This window comes from Maniola jurtina, chromosome 12 (genome assembly GCF_905333055.1).
Source record: "Maniola jurtina chromosome 12, ilManJurt1.1, whole genome shotgun sequence".
In the NCBI taxonomy this organism is placed as follows: domain Eukaryota; kingdom Metazoa; phylum Arthropoda; class Insecta; order Lepidoptera; family Nymphalidae; genus Maniola; species Maniola jurtina.
The window spans coordinates 6,555,203-6,575,818 of record NC_060040.1 but is presented as its reverse complement, the minus strand read 5'-3'; the positions used below and the strand labels follow the sequence as shown (position 1 = coordinate 6,575,818).

The 20,616-nt window shown below is 34.7% G+C and overlaps 2 protein-coding genes across 3 annotated transcripts in view; both read left to right on the top strand.

Moving 5' to 3' along the window:
- The window catches only part of LOC123870406 (organic cation transporter protein-like), a 28,977-nt gene extending 16,060 nt beyond the window's left edge, over positions 1-12,917 (top strand). The window contains exons 1-5 of one of the 2 annotated variants that reach the window (XM_045913694.1): positions 2,699-2,925; positions 10,169-10,547; positions 11,034-11,441; positions 11,827-12,067; positions 12,242-12,917. In XM_045913694.1, the coding sequence (XP_045769650.1) occupies positions 2,868-2,925; positions 10,169-10,547; positions 11,034-11,441; positions 11,827-12,067; positions 12,242-12,670 (1,515 nt within the window). In that variant the 5' untranslated portion in view covers positions 2,699-2,867 and the 3' untranslated portion in view covers positions 12,671-12,917. Of the gene's footprint in view, positions 1-2,698; positions 2,926-10,168; positions 10,548-11,033; positions 11,442-11,826; positions 12,068-12,241 lie in introns of those variants that run through there. The other variant, XM_045913695.1, reaches the window with a different exon arrangement.
- A 1,404-nt stretch (positions 12,918-14,321) lies between these two features.
- LOC123870412 (organic cation transporter protein-like) lies at positions 14,322-17,914 on the top strand. Its single transcript, XM_045913703.1, has 4 exons — positions 14,322-14,859; positions 15,968-16,318; positions 16,405-16,812; positions 16,924-17,914. Exons 2-4 carry the CDS (start codon positions 15,975-15,977, stop codon positions 17,609-17,611), a joined length of 1,440 nt encoding a protein of 479 aa, XP_045769659.1. The 5' UTR covers positions 14,322-14,859; positions 15,968-15,974; the 3' UTR covers positions 17,612-17,914.
- Positions 17,915-20,616: the final 2,702 nt, after the last annotated feature.

The window sequence follows — 20,616 nt, the reverse complement described above, 5'->3', positions numbered from 1 at the left end:
GTCAACAGGAAGTACCCTATAGGTTTCTTGACAGACACGACAGACGGAGGGACAGACGGACAACAAAGTGATCCTATAAGGGTTCCGTTTTTTCTTTTGAGGTACGGAACCCTAAAAATTGTTAGACTGTACCTACCTTAATGCAATATCTTTCAATAACTTCCTAATGATTATAAAAAAATCTCAAACCTATCAGAGGAAAACGCTTTTCATTTAAAACCGAAATAGACATAGCTTAGAAGCTACCTACTAAGTAGATAACTGATACCTACTTAAGATGATCTACCTATAACCATAACAGTAGATAAATAGTAATAATGTTATAAAATAAAACATCATTAATAAAATTTTCAAAACTTTACAGAATTAGCAATGGTTAAATTAGGTATTATTTATCAATTCTACGCCCATCAAACCTCATTAGCAATGTAACAAAAAATGATAACATCGAAGTCCAAAACTACAGGTGATAGGTATTAGATGTCTATTGTTTGGTCATTCTAATCGTGCGAAACAACCTTCAAAAATCAAACATAACATAAAATATAATGTCCTTTAATAATAAGATGAATAGTAGGTAAATATATACAGGATACAGTTGTCGTATAGTTTGTCTACGGTTCAGAGGTCAGATAACGTCGTACTGTGAAAACCGTTCATACTTAATCTTGAGACCAAAGACCAACGTTTATTTCCTTAAAAAGAGTTCAACTATTAATATTCAGATAAAGAATCCGATTTTTCTAGCATTTAACGTACCTACCCATCTTTTAATCATTATGTACATTTAATCTTTTGAAAGATCGCAATTGCATGGCTACCGAGGCGAGGGGAAAAACTGTTTTTATTCAGTTGTTATTTTAATGTTTAACGTAATCGTGGTTCGATATCATGATATTACGTCTATTTACCTATTGTTTATACTGTAAAATCTAGAGCAAATCGTCATACATCTGATAAACCAAAACATAAACATGACCTTTGCATTGACATTATTCTAATGAATAGGTTGTTACAAGACGGTTATGCAAAATCTAAGATCACTAATAATTAATAATTTAATTAACATTAATATCATGTAAAACAAATTACTGAGATATCTTAAACTTAAATATTTTAATGCGCATGTCACTGATTTATCCTAAACATATCAAATTCATTTAAAAATATAAATGCCAACTACTTAGCTAGGTCTAGGAAAATAAGTTTAGCTTTTTGCAATACCTGCGGGATTTTGCTATTGCGACAAATGTAGTGAGCGTAATCATAATCACGCACAATTAGGTATAATATATCTACCACAGTGTACCTATCTTTGCTAATTACTAGATCATTATACGACCATACTGCTGTAAATTGATAGGATATCTCCTGGTTACCTCTTGCCATAATCAACTGCAAATTATAATTATGAGTACAACTTTAGGTTAATGCAGAGGCGTGGGTAGTAGGTATATAATATTTACTTCATAACTACAGCACTCTAAGAATATGGTTATTTACAACTACTTTTTTAAGTCAGAAGCTGTAGGTTTACGATTGGCTTAGAGATTTAAAAGAAAACTTGTTCTACTGCCAAAATAGCTATGACACACATACGGATAAATGGACTGGATGAAATTAAAGGTTTCTTGCTTTACTTCGAAGCACTAAAAACCCAAATCCACGCGGAAGTCGCGGGCATTTGCTAGTGTTCTTATATAGTAGTGGCTCCTATATACCTGTCTATATATACTCCTTTGCTAAAAAAAGGGCATCTGTACAAATAAAATGTACGAGCCTCTACCATAAGAAGTGATTTTTTCAGAACACAACATTTGCATAGCGTTCATTTGGTCTTCGTAGCACCAGGCCGGTGTCATTCTTTGCTACATAGTCAAAGCAGAGCTTCATCACAGAAAGTTCGCTATGTTAGTAGCTAGAAGCCTTCTTCTAACTGTTTATACAGGCTAACTTGAGCTTTTTGTATTTCTTCAAGGTTTTTTCAAGGTCTATGTAGGTCTTCTTACGGTTCCTTAACTCACATAAAAGCAATCGTCCCGTGTCGTCGTGGCTCTATGGAACGTTTTCTCCCAAATCCTTGGCTCCTTTGAAAAGAACCTGTATCTTGTTATCGAAACCAGGTCCTTTCTATCAAGTTATTCATGCAGTGACACATTTTACTCATTGAAAAATCTGTGGTAGTAAATTTTACCAACTAAAACAAAACCATCCATTCTTTTGCAAAGGGGTTTATGTGGAGGTACCTATGTACCTACTATAGAAATATAATATTATATAGGCATACCTTTTAATTTCTACACATACCTACATAGATACCTACTTATATTTTCTGACCACACACAAACGCTTAGAATATAATAGGTACGTTCGGTCTCAAAATTCGAGTAGCAATTCAAACTATTGCATCAAAAACCTGTCGCACTTATGAACTTTTTCTATAAACACGCCACACACACCTAACGCATGTGCATAACCGTGCCACGCGAATATGATCATTAAGGTGCTAAACGACTTACGGCCTGTGAATGTACCTACGTATATCTAAGAATTTAAAGTTCAACAAGGAAATTATGCAACTGCAATGCATTGCACATTCAACATCCTCATTGACCCAGTCACTAAAGTAGCAATAGCTACCAACCTACTCAGCTTTTATTTACTATCATCCTGAAGTGTTGTGGTCGACTACAATCATTGTAACGAGAGAACCAGTCGCTGGCCGACTGCTGGAACAACGCCTTCTCTTTGCGCCACGGACGGCTTGTGAGCAATATGTGCTTAGATTCATTTGTATAGAAAGCCATAAGTTAGATAACTGCGTACATACTCAAACGTGATTTGTGTAAATTTTTTTCAATACCACAATGTCTGGTACCGAAGATTTAAACGATGAGCCAGAATTTACCGCCGAACACAAATTAGGTGAGATATTTTTATCCAAATAATCGGACCTAACTGATATCCAATAATTAAGTAATAATATTATTAATTACTTCAAGATTCGTATATTTAAAAAACTATCCTCTTACCTACTCCCAAATGCACTTGTTAAATCTCTGAAAAGCACGCCACAGATCTTTTCCCTGAAAAGTAAAATATATAACAATTTTATTATATTTTTATCTCATTCTTAGGTATATTTATTCTTAAAGAGCTTATTTTACCCTCGGTATATATCTAGTTCCTACTATGCCTATGTGACTTGTGGATATAGTAGATTTTTACTGGTAAAAGTATTATTAAAATCGATTCAGTCGTTTTAGAGTTTACAGCTTACAAACAAACAAATCTATTGTTTTATAATATTACTAAATATATACATATGAGTATATATAAATATAAAGACGATATAAAAATGGAATGAAGTGCTCTTTGAAGGTGCAAAAAAGAATTTTCAGCTTTTCAGCTGATTGGTTGTGGACTTTTCAGCTCGGTCCAGGGTACGTTTGGATTGGAACCCTAGTAGCTTTAGTTAAGATCACTAAACTCATAAAAATTGATTCATTACCTATTTATTACCTAGTTGGTACATTACGATAAGTACATTACGAACGAGGAAAGTTTCTTAGCGCTTTGTCTACTTATGGTTTAGGTAAACTAGATTCACTTTCTCGTAGGTATCATTATATTACCTTTCTTACCTAGATTACTTAGGATTTACTTTCACGTCGAATATTATTTGCATTGTTGATAAAAATATAGCAAATATCCTCTATAAAAACAAGTTCTATATATTTATTAGTTACCTATGAGTTTAAGAAGGGTCTCTCCGTCACTCGCTTCATACAAACGTAGTTTCAATTTCATTTGAATATTAAGCAACCAAAGTCCATGAAATTTAGCAGACATATTCTAGAAACTAATATCTAGGTATGTCTGTGGTTTTCCAGATTTCTGTTAAAATATTTTACGCGTTAAAATATTTTTTAAACAAAGTTACGCGGTCTTAAAAATTTACATACAAATCTTTGAGCCCCTGTAATTTTAAAACTACTTACATATTTTTAGAAAAATCTAAAACACCACAGACACAGATATTAGTTTCTAGAATATGTCTGCAAAATTTCATGGACTTTGGTTGCTTAATATTTAAATGAAATTGAAACTACGATTGTATGAAGCGAGTGACGGAGAGAGCCCTGTTAAGCAGCTCTATAGCTGCTAGAAACTCATTAGAAAATTATTCTTATGTCATGGTATGATTCGCTTCTAGCAATCGATAGGTACCAACCTTCATGTAATTACCTGCTATAATATCTATCTATCACATAGGTACAGTGTAGGTATTGTTATATTATACTTCATTGGGTTGAAAGGCTTTTGACATAAAATTACAGGACGTTAAAAATAACTTAAATCAATTACCGTAATAAATAATTGATTTTTACAGTTTTGGTATATATTATTTCGCGGAAATAGCAAAATACGACGTACGTACCTAATAAAAAAACCGGCCAAGTGCGAGTCACTCGCGCACCGAGAGTCCCGTATTTTTTCGTTATTCTGCACGATAAATCAAAAACTATCAAAAATGAATAAAAACCTGTTTTACAATGTATAAGTAAAGCCCTTTCATACGATACCCCACTTGGTATAGTTATTATACTTTGAAAATTGAAAATACTATTTGTTTTGATTTTTTTGCGATGTAACCACAAAGTCACGGTTTTCGGTTTTTTTTTACTTGTGCTATAAGACTTACCTACCTGCCAAATTTCATGATTCTAGGTCAACGGGAAGCAACCTATAAGTTTTCTTGACAGACACCATAGATGGACAGGTAGACAGGCGCGCAGACGGACAGAGAGACAGACAGCAAATTCATCCTATAAGGGTTCCGTTTTTCCTTTTAAAGTACGGGTAAAATACCCGAGTACGGAACTCTCAGTGCTCGAGTCTAACTTGGACGGTTTTTTTGTTACTGTGCTAGATTTCGTTTTATTTTTCATAGAAATTTGATTGCTTAAAAACTTCAAGAACGGAGAGGCAGAGGCGTACGATACGGGTCCCATTTTCCTTAAGGATTATTTTGGTACGGAACCCTAAAAATAGGCAAAACATAACCAGTTCAATAAAGGCGAACTGCTTATTGATATACATTTTTTTGGCTACTGCTCGTATAAATATTTTACTATCAAATGCTAATTAGAAAAAATAATACTATCAGTAGATTAATTTAAGAGGATCATTGTCAACGATCCCCCGTCGATTTCCTACGTATGATATTATTGTTCTCATCTCTATCTGCCCTGGTTCGTGTATTCTCGGTTCCTAGATCGGTGCATTTGTGATAACCAATTCTAATTGCTGTGATTGGCTGAATTTACCATGTTCTTGCTGCGACAGTGAGTTTGAGCCACTAGCGGAACAATGTTAGCCGGTCAGAAATGATTGCAATTAGTCAACCTGTATGACGTCCGTGTTCTGTTTTTGATTACAAAAAAGAAAAAATTGTTGTTGCAATCATCAATTTTAGCAAATAGTGAAAGAGAGTCGACCAATCAGAGGTCACAACTACCGTCACACTTTCTGTGAAACTATGGCAGTAGGCTTACCGAGTAATGAAAACAATTTTTCATTCTGTAATGTCATGTGGCAAGTAGGGTTGCCACCTGCCTCTTTTTGATTTACAGGCTACCATACCATCAAAAATACGGGGTTTAGATTTGAAGAAATTTAAAAATTTGAAGTATTTGAAGAAATAGGCGGTGGTTCTCTCTGAAATGCATGGAAAGCCTATTTAGATATTTCAGTTTATTTGTAAGTTTTGTATTTTTTCTCTGTATGTTGCCGTGTCTTGATTGGTGAACTGTGTTTGCAATGTGATTTTAAATAAAAGATTTATTTATTTAAATAGCTTTTAAAAACTCTAGTTTTGTAAAGCAAAATGTTATACATTTCATGCATACAATCTTTGCATTTTAACTTAAATTTACATTTAACTTGTAATTCCACCTTCACAGTATCAATACTATGGCCGTAGCCAGGAATCGATTTCGGGAGAGGTTTTATCAGGGCCGGAACTGAATCCTGTCATGAGGAAAATAACATTCGCTCAACTTTATGGGCTAATTACCTGGTTGGTGGAATTTCGCCTTTCAATTTGACAGTGAGATAAAATACAACAATAAAAAAGCGCGAGCGCAGTGAGCGTAAGTGTTTTTGGTTCAATTACAGAAAGAATTAAAGTGAAAGGGAAACGAGTTTAGCCATAGCAAGATTTTATTTTTAAAGCTCCCTATCCATACTAATATTACAAATACGACAGTATATCTATTTGCCTATCTATTTGTTACCCTTTCACGGCCCATCTTCTTTACCAAAATTTTGGTACTTACTATTCAGAGGTAACTTGCATCCCAGACATAAACTTTTTAGCCCGGAAAATCCCCCACGGAATTTTTAAAACTCTAAATTCATGCAAACGAAATTGCGGGGCTTACACCAAGTAATACAAATTCAAAGCGCGAGTGAAGTGAGCGCGAAATGTTTGATATATTTCCAAAAAAAAATTGGTAAGCAAATGCAAGAAATAGTGTAAGTATTATTTTAGGCTTAGGTTTTTGACGGCTTCCCAGGCGCAGTCGCCATTTCTAAATTTCTGGTCTGGTGGGAGGCTTCGGTCATGGCTAGTTATATGGTTAGTATGGCCCTAACGGCCAAGAAATTAGACTGCATCATCACTTACCACTAGAAAAGATTAAAGTCACGGGCTAACTTGTATAAAAAAAGGCTAACATCCTCAAACCAAGCCCCGCCGCCTTGGCTACGACCATGATCAATATCGAGTGGGTTTCGGCTACGCATTGCCGCAAAAGGAAAATATTCTTTCTACTGGACATAACGTCAGTGTTCGGTTTCGCCAGCCAAGTGCGAGTCAGACTCACGCACCGAGGGTTCCGATTCGGGTATTTTTTTCGACATTTTACACGAGAAATCAAAAACTGTTATGCATTAAAAAAAATATGCATAAAAATAAATAAAAATCTGTTTTAGAATGAACAGGTAAAGCCCTTTCATATGATAACCCACTTGATATATGTAGTTATCTTACTTTGAAAATTGAAAATACTAATATTTGTTCATGAACACATGACAGACGGATAGAAGGACAGATGGACAGACGGACAGACGGAAAGACAGACAGACTGATAGACAACGAAGTGATCCTATAAGAGTTCTTTTTGCTTTTGAGTTACGGAACCCTAAAAATATTTAGTTTTATTTGCCCCGTATTTTATTTTCATAATTACCGGTTTCTCTATCCTGACATACGGGGTAACCAGTAAAATACGGGGCCTCTGGCAACCCTATTCGGAAAACACTGTCACATTCAAGTTAATGTCAAATATTTTGTTTTCAATTACAGAAAGCTGCATCAATCATTATTACAATATTTTCTTTGTTGTGATTGGCTGAATTTTTGAGTTTCAGCCAATAAACAGACTGTTTGCCAATTAAACGTCATAACAATATAAATGCCAGAAAGTTTAACCAAATAAAACAAACTTAATGAGAACCTAGTGAGAATGCAAACGGCACACAATTTATAATACATATTATGTTAGTCGTATATAATAGATATTATAGTAGTCGTTCACTTTGGTAATAGTCAGATTGTCATCAGTAAAATTGATATTGGTCGATGTATCGTAAATTATTGTTTCGGTGACAAATATTTTTATTATCTATTTATCTTTGAACAGAATGGAATAGAATGAAATGGAATGGAATACAATGATAAATTTTTATTCCTGTAAACTTTTAGGTAAACTTCAAAGTGTTTTTGGATGGTCAGAAAAATTTACCACTGGTTCGGAATGCCGTTCCTACGTTTTCTAGGGTTTCGTACCTCAAAATGAAAAACGGAACTCTTATAGGATCACTTTGTTGTCTATCTCTCTGTCTGTCGTGTGTGTCAAGAAAACCTCTAGGGTACTTCCCGTTGACTCAAAACCATGAAATTTGGCAGGTAACCTAACTGCGTAATTTTGGGTAGTTTTTTTAATCGATAAAGAAAGTTTGCGACATTGTTCAATAAAAAATTTGGATTCCAACTCCTCAATCCTGATGTTGCAGGGGACCTGACTACTAAAGCTAATGGGATTTAAAAAGTGTCGATTATTAATTGATATTGAAGGTATCTATACCAAGTAAACACTTTGTCGTTGACCTCAACCCTGATGCTGTAAGAAATTGCATTCCTAAATCCTGGTGATCCCTCGGGATTTGAAAAGGATAATCCGTTTAAATATTCTTACGTGATACAGAAACAAGTTGCATCCCGGGGACGGGCTATTACGGAGAGGCAACTTTTGTTCTGGGAAATGAAAGGATCGGGATTTTTAAAAACCTAAATCCACGCGAGCGAAGCTGCGGGCATTAGCTAGTTGTAAATATATTTAGAAGCTACTATAAGATAATAGATAAGGTACTTATTTCCTTATATTTTTATTGTATGGCAGCGCGCGGTTTTAAATTATAAATTGCACGTCCTGTCCTTTTCTGTAATACATTTTTTTCTCAATATCTACCGCTTTATCTCATAGCAAGAGTCCGTAAGACATAATACAGTGAAAATAGGCAAAATATACAATTTTTGCAGTTTCCACGTCAGTACCTGTCGAATTTTTCTAACAGTGTAAGCAGCAGAGCTGAGTTTACCATCAAGTGTTGATATGTGGGTGTTCCATAGAAGCTTTGCATCTAACATTATACCGAGAAACACGGGGTTCTCCTTTATTTTCAACATATGATTATTTATCAATGAATTTATGTCATTTAAGGTCCTGGTATTGGGCAGTGTGAATTCAACACACTTAGATTTCTTTGCATTTGGAAGTAAATTGTTAGCAATAAATCAGAGAGTGACCTGTGATATGGCATTACATATAGTATACATTGTCAAAAATTATAATATTAAAGCTGTGCGTATTGCGTGAGGAATAGGTTGCAAGAGAGTTGCAACTTGCAGGGTTTGATGCATGCGCTATTGCCAGCAAACATGAGACATATTTTTATCTACAGGCAACGTCTGAGTAGGTAACGCATACGTCTAACGCAAGTTGAAATGTATTTAGTTAGACCTATCGACAAGTTTGGAGTCGGGTGCAGTCTAAATATGGCCCGTGTGTTTAGACTGTCCGTTTCTGTCAGTTTCACGTGTCGTCCCCCGCACTTCACCACCCCGCTTGCACAAATCGAGACAGCACGAAATTTTCAAGATTTCTGGGTGTAATTTCTGGTTTTCGTAGTTCCCACATAATTATAACAATATAAAATATATAACGATAATTTTTTTACTACATAATATTCATTAAATTTTCTAGGTCTGTGGTTTTTCCAAATTTCATTAAATTGCTTCGTTGTCTAGAAAAACGAGCACAAAGTTGGGCCTTTTTTTAAAGAAAAATACAAATCTTTGAGCCCCTGTAATTTTAAAACTACATATTTTTAGAAAAATCTAAAACACCACAGACACAGATATTAGTTTCTAGACTATGTCTGCAAAATTTCATGGACTTTGGTTGCTTAATATTCAAATGAAATGGGAACTACGATTGTATGGAGTAAGTGACGGAGAGAGCTCTGTTAATTACGTAGATTCTAGATACATACATACGGCAAGATCTGTCGTAACAAATTGCAAGCTCTGGCAAACATGATTCTAATCCATTGTTGCACGCAAATGTGCACATTGTACACATGTACATATGCAAAGAATAAATGAAAAGTGCGTGTATTGGAATTACTAGTAAAAGATGTACAATCAAAAAATATGAAAATGAATGCAGTAAATCCAATCAGATCGTATTTCCTACATAACTGAGGATGAGATTGTTTACCTACGTGTGCCTACTATACTACGTCTAAAATTTCTGTGTTAAGGCAAAGATAATAATAATTTATTATAGGGGACGGTTAAGACTTTGTCCCACTGCGCTGTGCTAAAATTGAGCTCAAAGCTCATGATTTCGATCAAGACGGTACAATTACAGTAAAGTTTCAACAGCTTTGATTCAGTTTTTATGCTCCTAATGAAAAAATTTGTGAAATTAATAATAACCGATTTGTTCTTCATCTCTTTAATTATTCACCAAATCATGATGCAATATCTGTTGTTTAAAAGTCCAGCCTGGTTAAACATTTGTCTTTTTTATTGCAGTGTTGGAGACAGAAATTAAAACTACCGGAACTCCAAAAATAGTCGACCCGCTAACCAAGGCTATAGGAGAAATCGGGAAATGGCAAATATGGATATGTTTTGTGGTGTTCCTCGTGAAATTCCCAGTTGCCTGGCACCAAATGAGCATCATCTTTCTTGCACCTCCGATGAAATTTACTTGTTCCGGAAATGAAACTTTCGGTTCCAAATGTCTATCTAACTGCACCGAGTACACATATGATCACAGTGTTTTTGGCGAAACTATTATTTCGCAGTGGAACCTCGTTTGCGACAGACACTGGCTCAAAAATCTAACTCAGACTATTTTCATGCTTGGGATTCTCGTTGGGAATATGGTCTTCGGTCATCTTTCCGACAGGTTTGTAAAATATAAATTCATTTATAAAGAGAGATGTCATTACTTGATGCAGTGCATCATAAATAGAATTGGCACATCCTGGATGGTCTTACAAGTCAAAATCACGCCAGGGATCCGGATGAGGGTACTTTAGCTAATGCCACTTAATAGGACATCGTCTCAGTTGAAGACCAATGTATAAAATGTAACAAAGAAAGATTTATAAATAGATAGAAAGTAACTATACAAAAAGTAATTTTAACAAAACTTGCGACACGAGACAAAGTGCATATTATAATAATTATGGTTCTTTCCGATACATTAAAATTGCGTGTATATTTTGTTTACATTTTACGCGATAACGTAATACCTAATTAATGTTGATCCAATAAATTCGATAACATTAAAGATTCCAAAGAACAATTCAATACGCATTTATTAAGAAATTATTGCAATCATTATAATATCAATAAGTATATTAATTTAAGTTACATGTTTTCGTTGCAGGTACGGACGAAGACTGCCATTCTTGGCAGCAGTATTCCTTCAACTTATAGCAGGAGTGACCACCGCTTACTCTGTTAACTGGTACATGTTCACGTCGCTCCGGTTCCTATTAGCCATAGCTACGGGAGGCACCATGGTCACTAGCTTCGTCCTTACTATGGAACTTATTGGCACAAGATATAGAGATACTGTTGGAATAATTTATCAAATCCCCTTCAATTTAGGGCATCTTACATTACCACTCTTTGGCTACTACTTACGAGACTGGAACATGTTTCAGCTAGCAATTTCATTGCCATCCATCTTGTTTCTGAGTTACTATTATTTGCTACCAGAATCGCCAAGATGGCTTTTAACTGCTGGAAGAATTGACGATGCCTTGAAAATTATTAAAACTGCAGCGAAAAGGTAAAGACGTGTTGCGCTTTTTTTTTAATCTGTATCGGAAACTTAGGCAAATAAGATACATATTTTTCGGAATCTTTCCATTAAAAATTCTATAATAATCACATCACACTTAATATTATAAAGGCGAAAGTTTGTATGTGTGTGTGTGTGTGTGTCTGTATGTTTGTTACTCCTTCACGCTAAAACTACTAGACGGATTGGGCTGAAATTTAGAATGGAGATAGATTATACTCTGGATTAGCATATAGGCTACTTTTTATCCCGGAAAATCAAAAAGTTCCCACGGGATTTTTAAAAAACTTCATCCACGCGAACGAAGTCGCGGGCATCAGCTAGTGCTAAATATAAAGACAATTTCAGAAAACAATCAATTGTTTTTTTACAGAAACGGACGACCGACTGAGAATTTACAATCGTCAGTGCAGAAGATGGCGGTTGAAGTCACCAGTGATGAAGAACGAGCATCCCTGCTTGCACTATTCCGGACCCCACGACTGCGCACGCGAACTCTTGCAATTTGCTATAATTGGTTCGTTTGTGGCTTCTGCTTCTTTGGAGTTTCCCAATATATCGGACACGTCTCTGGAAACATCTTTACAAATGTTGCAATTTCAGCGGCTATTTTGGTGAGTGTGACTTGCATTGAAACTAACCGGTTTTATGTTTTTGAACGTTTCTATTTTTTTTTCATTTGTTACTCTTTAATATAATTTAATCAAAATCAATTCTGATATCAAGCAATAGTAATTTTTGGCATTTCAAATTATTTGGTTACTCAATTTAAATCTTCTTCTTTACAGGTACCAGGCACGCTAATTTCAATATACGCCAATCGGATTCTGGGCAGGAAAATAACTCTTATAAGTTCCAACTGCATCACCGGCCTCAGCTGTCTACTTATTATAGTTGTTCCTAGCTCTACCGCAAGCCACTTGACTCTCGGCTGCATCGGGTTATGGGGCATGAGCATATCTTTCGCCACCGTATACCTGTACGCTGGAGAACTGTTCCCGACTGTCGTAAGAAATTCTGGCGTAGGACTCTCTTCAACAATGGCTAGAATCGGGTCTATGGTAGCGCCTTTCGTTGCTACATTGGCTCATACTAGCGCTTGGTTACCACCACTCGCTTTCGGTATCATACCACTGATTGGCTCCGTTCTTTGTGTCCTGTTGCCGGATACACGCGGGAAGAAACTGCCCGACACACTAGAGGAAGGAGAAGCGTGAAATATTTCGACATTATGTTATTAAAAACTGAAGTATTTACAACCACTACAATACAATACAACAATACAACGTATTACTACAATACAGTAGTTTTAAGACGTGTTTTTGTAAAATAACTTTACATATCATTATGTAAATATTAAGGACGAAATTCTGTCGTTGCGGTGAATGTTGTTTCATAGATATACAAAGATAAATAAGAGTATTTTACCCTAAGTCTTGCTTATTACTCGATCGAAACCTTCAACTGTACATGCGCAAATGACAAAGAATCTATATGGAAATATGACATGATGCCATATTATGCCATATTATGACATGATGATATTTAAAAGCTAAGCCAGTCAAGTTCAAAAGCTGATGTCAGGACTAAGGAGTTACTGTTTTTCAATATTTATATTTTTTTATAAATCATCATGATTAAATCGGTAAGTATTACTTACCTATTAATAAATGGCTACCATTTCCCTTTAAAAGAAAGATTGAGCTTTTGGATATTGTGTTCATTTATGTTTTGATAAAAAAAAAGATATTGAAATAAGTAGGTACAAGTGTACAAAAACTCAATAGTTTTCAAATATTTGTGATTGTTACGAATTAACTAATTTATTTATAATGCCATAATGATGTTATAAGGTCTATTTAATAGGCTGTGATAATTTAGCTTTTAATTAATGTTTATTAATAAAATATTTATTTAATTTGATCTTGAATTCTTCTTTCATTTCACTTTTTACACCTCGTAGTCGTGCACAGGTCTAGACATTTTTTTTTTGTGTTGAGCGATACCTACTTAGTAATAAATCAATTTTTTTCGGTAATTCAAATAAGATATAACACTGAACAAACGATTTTTGGGTTCAATAGATGGTTTTGGATTCCCCACGCCAATATACTTACATACCTATCTACAACCCGTTTGATTCCAGATTCCGCTCTGTCAGCGACCTTACTAAAATGACATCATTTTACTTGGTACAGTTGACAAAAAAGATTATGTTTATTTATTACTTATGATTTGATGCCTTTGTATTATTGTACATATATATATATATAGAATAGCTGTGTATTGATGAAATTGTACATTACTGCCCAGGCCGCAAATCAAGGAATTGCCGGCTGAATAATGTTGGACGGACGAGGCGAATCCGAGGTCTTTCCAAGTGAATTTAATTTGCTATATCGGCTAAGACTTGTATGTACCTAGTGCTTTCTCCCATTTGCAAGGAAACAATAAACAAATGCATTTGTAAAGTTAGACAACAATCTTTTTGAAGCACACACAACTTTTGACACAATGAACATTCATACCAAATATTATAAAACATTCAATATAACATTAGTAAATTATTCTTCTTAAATTATTATTAGTTATATGAATTGAAAATTCGGAAAACTCAGGGAGCACAATAAATACGTGCGTATGGGACAGTTTCGCATGGTAACCGTACCAGCCTGGTTTGTATGGAATTGCGACGCGTAGGGTTGCCAACGTTACTATAATATTTCCTATACAATGTACTCGTAGCTACTATATTTCGTACTATAATTTCATGTTAAAAAATATACCTACTAATACCTAAAAGTACAATTCAGTTGTACGAATCGATCTTTTTTTTAACAAATAAATCTCTCACTTTGTAAAAAAAGAGAGACAAGTTCTCTAACAAAATTGACCTCAACGAAAAAAAAATAATGTTGCAATGGTTAGAAGTCAAAACCCTACAGACCCCTTCAGAAAGTGATAAAATTTAATACAATTTTCTGGTACTTATTCTTGACAAAATAAATGTCTGGAATAATAAACAATAATTTAGAGTAAAATGACGAAACAAACGTACTTTTGTCTTATTTGTGCTATCTCCATAAAATGTATATTTTTTGAAGTGCATTATATCTTTATAAGTAGATAGTTCTTGATAAATATATAATCAGCTGAAAAAATGTTAGTAACCCTAGTGGCGGCGCGGGGCAGTGCGACGCTAGGGAACAGCATTTTGGAAACAGACGAGGCCTGTTAGGCAGTAGGTAATATATTCAAATTGACGTAACAAGTGCTAATAGTAAAGTGGGTGGACAAAATCGTAAGAAATTGATCCAAAAAGCGAAGAAGACAAAAAAAAATTAAGTGGTTACAATATTATTATTTTGACGAGAAAGGAAAGAGCAAACGGCCTAATTAACGAAACGTAAGTGTTGATCATAATATTATTCATAATATCTACCTATTCATAAATATCTACCTGCTAACCTTAAATTAAACCTTAAATCTTAACAACTAGACTGTTACCTATCATAAAATTTTACGACACTTCCAGCAGATCATAATAATATCAATTTATCTATACATATAATAAAATTGTAGAAAAGTGGTGTCTGTACAATGGAAATATATAAAAAAAAAGTAGCAGGGGTTGTTATTATATCGATGCCGAACCCGAAATTGTAATTATTATTTTTTTGTCTGTTTGTCTGTTTGTCTGTTTGTCTGTGTGTTTGTGCACGCTAATATCAGAAACGGCTTATTCGATTTAGATACGGTTTTCACTAATATATTGTAGTAAGCTTCACTTAAGATTAAGTGTTTATTTCATGTCAATCGGTTCATAAATAAAAAAGTTATGCCAATTTAAAGAATCACGGCGAACATTTTTAACGTACAGAGTATATTATGCTGCCCGAAAAGTCACTATTCCACGCGAACGAAGTCGCGGGCACAGCTAGTTATTAATAAATAGTATCAGTGATCTAACCAATATTCAAAACTCAATAGAAGCACATGACAGTGCACCAGGCCAAGTACTTTTGAATGTTGATTTGACGTTCTTACACAGTGTGTCTATTTACACAAAACATTTTGCGCTGTTTTTACTCAATATTTGATGTATGATAATATTACAGAAATTGAAATTTTAGCAACACTAAGCCCTTAAATGTGTTGATAGTATACATAATAAAATGGGACCGTCTACAATTAAATTTCATCTAAAATCTTTTTGTAATTTTCTGAGAGTTTCGTCGGCTTCTCGATCAGTTGCTATTTAATTAACTATGAGGAGGGGTATTGAAATGTTGCAGTTTTTGATTATGTTGTCGATGTCGTTTACGTGAGTTAGATAGTGAAGTCAGGAGTGGGCCAAAAAACAGTACCTTGACCCGTACCAACTACAATCTCAGCCTTATCAGAGCATATAGTTTTACTGAATATTGTCATTTAGCTGAGAAGTGGGTCTCTAATTCCTATATCGTCTAATTTATGGACTAATTTTTATGCTGATTCTTATGTAAATATTTCAGGTAAGAGATGTCAGCTGACAGCATAGAAATTATTATAGGCCGCTTCGGGAAATATCAAACATGGATCTGGTTTTTAATAGCAGTAGGTCGAGCTCCCACAGATTATCAACTCACTAATGTCGTGTTTCTTGTACCAAGTGTTGATTATGTCTGTATGGATGAAGGAGCATACAATTCAACCAATCATTGCCCTTGTGATAATCCAGTATACGACCAAAGTTCTATCGTAAATTCTGTGACGTCGACATGGAATCTTATATGCGAAAAGAGCCATTTGGGAAGTTTAGCACAATCTATGCTACAAATTGGGATTTTAGGGGGCAGTTTGTTCTACGGTCATATTTCGGACAGGTAACTACATACTTATTGATAATGTAATGAATAACAACATTTATATATCTAATACTTTAAACTTGTATAAACAATTTTGCTTCTAGGTACGGCCGTCGAATCGCTTGTACACTGGCACTTTTCTCGGAAGTTCTATTTGTAGCTCTATCCGCTGCAGCATCAAAATTGTGGATTTTCATTGTGCTGCGTTTTTTCATTGGCACAGCCGTTGGAGGAACCATGCTCTGTTGTTTCGTGATTCTTGTAGAGCTCAGTGGGAAATCCTTTAGGCCATTCATTACATCCCTTAGTGAAGTATCCTATCTCATTTCTTATTTCACACTACCAATAATAGCATATTTTCTACGAGACTGGAGACAACTACAAATGGCAACATCGTTACCATGGATATTTGTAGTATTTTACTATTATCTAATACCTGAATCGCCTAGGTGGTTGATCACAAGAGGTAAAATGGAAGAAGCTATTGAAACTTTAACACGCATAGCACGCAGGTACGTAAAGTAAAAATGAGCCGCAGTGTTATTTCAAATTGAGCGGACGTTTCGACATTTATGTATGCATAAATGTCGAAACGTCCGCTATTAAATATGTTTAATTTACAGAAATGGTCGTCCAACTGACAATATACGAGACATAGTAGAAAAAATTCATGAAGAAACCGCTATTTGCAGTGGACAAGAATATGGATCTTATTTAAATCTGTTTAAAACCCCAAAAATGAGATTATACACATTATTATTAGCCTTTGTATGGTTGTGCTGTGCACATACTTTTTTTGGTATAAATCAGTATATAGGTCGGCTGCAAGGAAACCTTTATCTAAATGTTATGCTTTCAGCTGCAAGTCTTGCACCTGGCCTTTTTCTAATCGTAGTAGCTTGTGTATATCTTAAAAGGAGAGTAACCATCGTAACAAGCTTTGTTTTAGCTGGAGTATCTTTACTTATATTAATGTTTACACCAACCCGTATGAAATCTTTACAATTGGCATTTGCTATAATTGGACAAATAGGCGCTTATACCGCCTTTTGCCAGATTTTTCTTTACTGTACTGAAATATTTCCAACTGTTATCAGAAACTCAGCGATGGGTTTCGCTTCGGTGTTTGCTAGGTTTGGAGGGTTAATTGCACCATTTGTTGTTAATATTGGCGTTGAATGGATATCTATAATGATATTCAGCTCGTTAGCTTTAATAGCGGCATCCTTATTTTACTTCTTACCGGAAACAAAAGATGTTGTACTACCAAACACAATTGGGCAAACAGAGAAATCAAGAAGTGAGACGTGAAAAGGACTTAATGAACCTCCCTAAATTTTGATAGGTAGATATAATACGAGAATAGGTAAAAATATTGTGTGTACAGTGTACACTGTAAATAATAATTATTAAGAACGCCTAGTACAACGTAAAAATAAATTGTTATAAAGCCGTAGAATATTAGGTATCTCTGTTGTTGTTACGTTAATGCAATTTTGCCATGCATTTAAAACACTATTTAAACTACTGTTTAGTGAGTGCTTAATCATTTTAGAAACTTCAGCCCAAAAGAATCACTCACAAAGTAATCAAAATCAAATCAAATCAAAATTATTTTCAAAATAGGTACCTACTATTGTACCTACACTTTTATTTGTCCGATTTGTTAGATTTAAAGATAATATAGTGGTGATAATTAATTAAACTTAAAATAAAAGTTACGATGGTTCCAAACGCGTCCAAGTCTGAGACGAGCCCACAACAAACTCAGCCGGGTATTCTTTTGTTTTTATTATCGCCACTTTACAAAATCGGTTATACCTACTCATTAGAACATAGAACTATCAAAGCTATTTGACAACTCATTCCCAAGCTTTCGTATTATTTAAATAATCATTTAGGTACATTGTGAGTAATAGGATTTTTCAATCAGTTTACGTTTTGTGAAAACTTTGAACTTATTGAGAGACATCTATTATCTATAATACATATAATAAAATTGTAGAAAAGTGGTGTCTGTACAATGGAAATATATAAAAAAAAAGTAGCAGGGGTTGTTATTATATCGATGCCGAACCCGAAATTGTAATTAATTTTTTTTTGTCTGTTTGTCTGTTTGTCTGTGTGTTTGTGCACGCTAATATCAGAAACGGCTAATTCGATTTAGATACGGTTTTCACTAATATATTGTAGTAAGCTTCACTTAACATTTAGTGTTTATTTCATGTTAATCGGTTTAAAAATAAAAAAGTTATGTCAATTTAAAGAATCACGGCGAACATTTTTAACGTACCGAGTACGTACTACACGCCTCGCGCCTGAGCGTCCGTGGCTATATAAAGCGCGCTGATTCCACGCGAACGTAGTCGCGGGAACAGCTAGTACATATAATAAAATTGTAGAAAAGTGGTGTCTGTACAATGGAAATATATAAAAAAAAAGTAGCAGGGGTTGTTATTATATCGATGCCGAACCCGAAATTGTAATTCATTTTTTTTGTCTGTTTGTCTGTGTGTTTGTGCACGCTAATATCAGAAACGGCTTATTCGATTTAGATACGGTTTTTACTAATATATTGTAGTAAGCTTCACTTAACATTTAGTGTTTATTTCATGTCAATCGGTTCATAAATAAAAAAGTTATGTCAATTTAAAGAATCACGGCGAACATTTTTAACGTACAGAGTATATGCTGCCCGAAAAGTCACTATTCCACGCGAACGAAGTCGCGGGCACAGCTAGTCTCCAATATGTCTTCAGGAAGCTTATTGTAAAAACGTACACTTTACCAATAAATGACTTGCTAACTTTACTTAGCCTAGAGGCGGGCATTGGGTACAAGTTTATTTTTAACCCCCGACCCAAAAAGAGGGGTGTTATAAGTTTGACGTGTGTATCTGTGTGTCTGTGTATCTGTGTATCTGTCTGTGGCATCGTAGCGCCTAAACGAATGAACCGATTTTAATTTAGTTTTTTTTTGTTTGAAAGGTGGCTTGATCGAGAGTGTTCTTCGCTATAATCCAAAAAAATTGGTTCAGCCATTTAAAAGTTATCAGCTATTTTCTAGTTTTCTTGTAGAAAAGAAGGTTTAACTAACCGTTAGGTTCATAATATTATGTCAATTGACAAATGTCAAGCTGTCGAAATGGACGTTGCCTAGATACATAATTATTTATTTGAAAATAATGTTTTGGAAAACTCAGATACTTTGGATAGCTATAATCCTAGAAAATCAGTTCAGCCGTCTGAAAGTTACAGCTCTTTTCTAGTTACGGTAACCTTCACTTGTCGGGAGTGTTTAAAATTTTTAATTTACACTTGTTATTTCTAGTATACTTATTAACATTATGACAGTCACTTTTTTTTTAAATAAAATTATTCTTATTTTTATGGACATAAGTATAACAAATTTTCATACAGGTATTGGTACCTATATGCACTGTCATATTTTTTTTATAGATCCGCAAGATATAACATTTTGCAGTTAGCATACATAGAAGTCATTGGTTAGCATAGAAGTATGATGGCACAAAATAATCTCAACACCAAACCTATTATTTATGGATTAATAGGATCAAACTAACAGAATCAGATTAGACTCAAAGATAAACAGCTGTAAGTTGCAGACCAATTATTTATTATTATTTATTAATTAGAATTTAATAACAAAACAACTTTTCGTCCATACTTCTGAAATCACACAATCACAATACCTTCCTGCTTACTATTGCGGACTGGCGTATGTAAAAAGTACTCTGTGGACTGGATTAAACGGTAAACCTAAAGGTACGTACCTATAACTTATCGTGTAGGATTCCATACAATAATGTGTTCAGATAATTTCGGGGTTTCTTTATTGTGCGTATCGGATTACGTAGATTACAAATGAATTATATATCTGATATTTTATTTCTATAAGCTACTCTAGGTAGTAGGTAATGTTCTCATACAACACATGTGTGTAATTTTATCATCGCACATATTATACATAATATATATATATATATATAACCCTTTTTCCATTACAGGCAAACAGAGGATGCGAGGCAAAATTAGGCTTTTTGACGGTACTTACCTACCTAGGGTAAACGTACCATTTTTTATTTTATTTTTTTCTCGTGAGGAAAATCCGTCATACCACCGACCACGGGGGAGCACAGTGGTTATGTCGGACTCCTACCGACTAAAAACCTCACGAAGTTCCATCCCACCGCTGATGACGGAGCACAAGGGACCGTAAACACCTCGTTACTCCGCCAGCGGATGTCCGCCGTAGCAGACCCAGCTCTGGGACACTACGTGCCCCAAACACCGTTA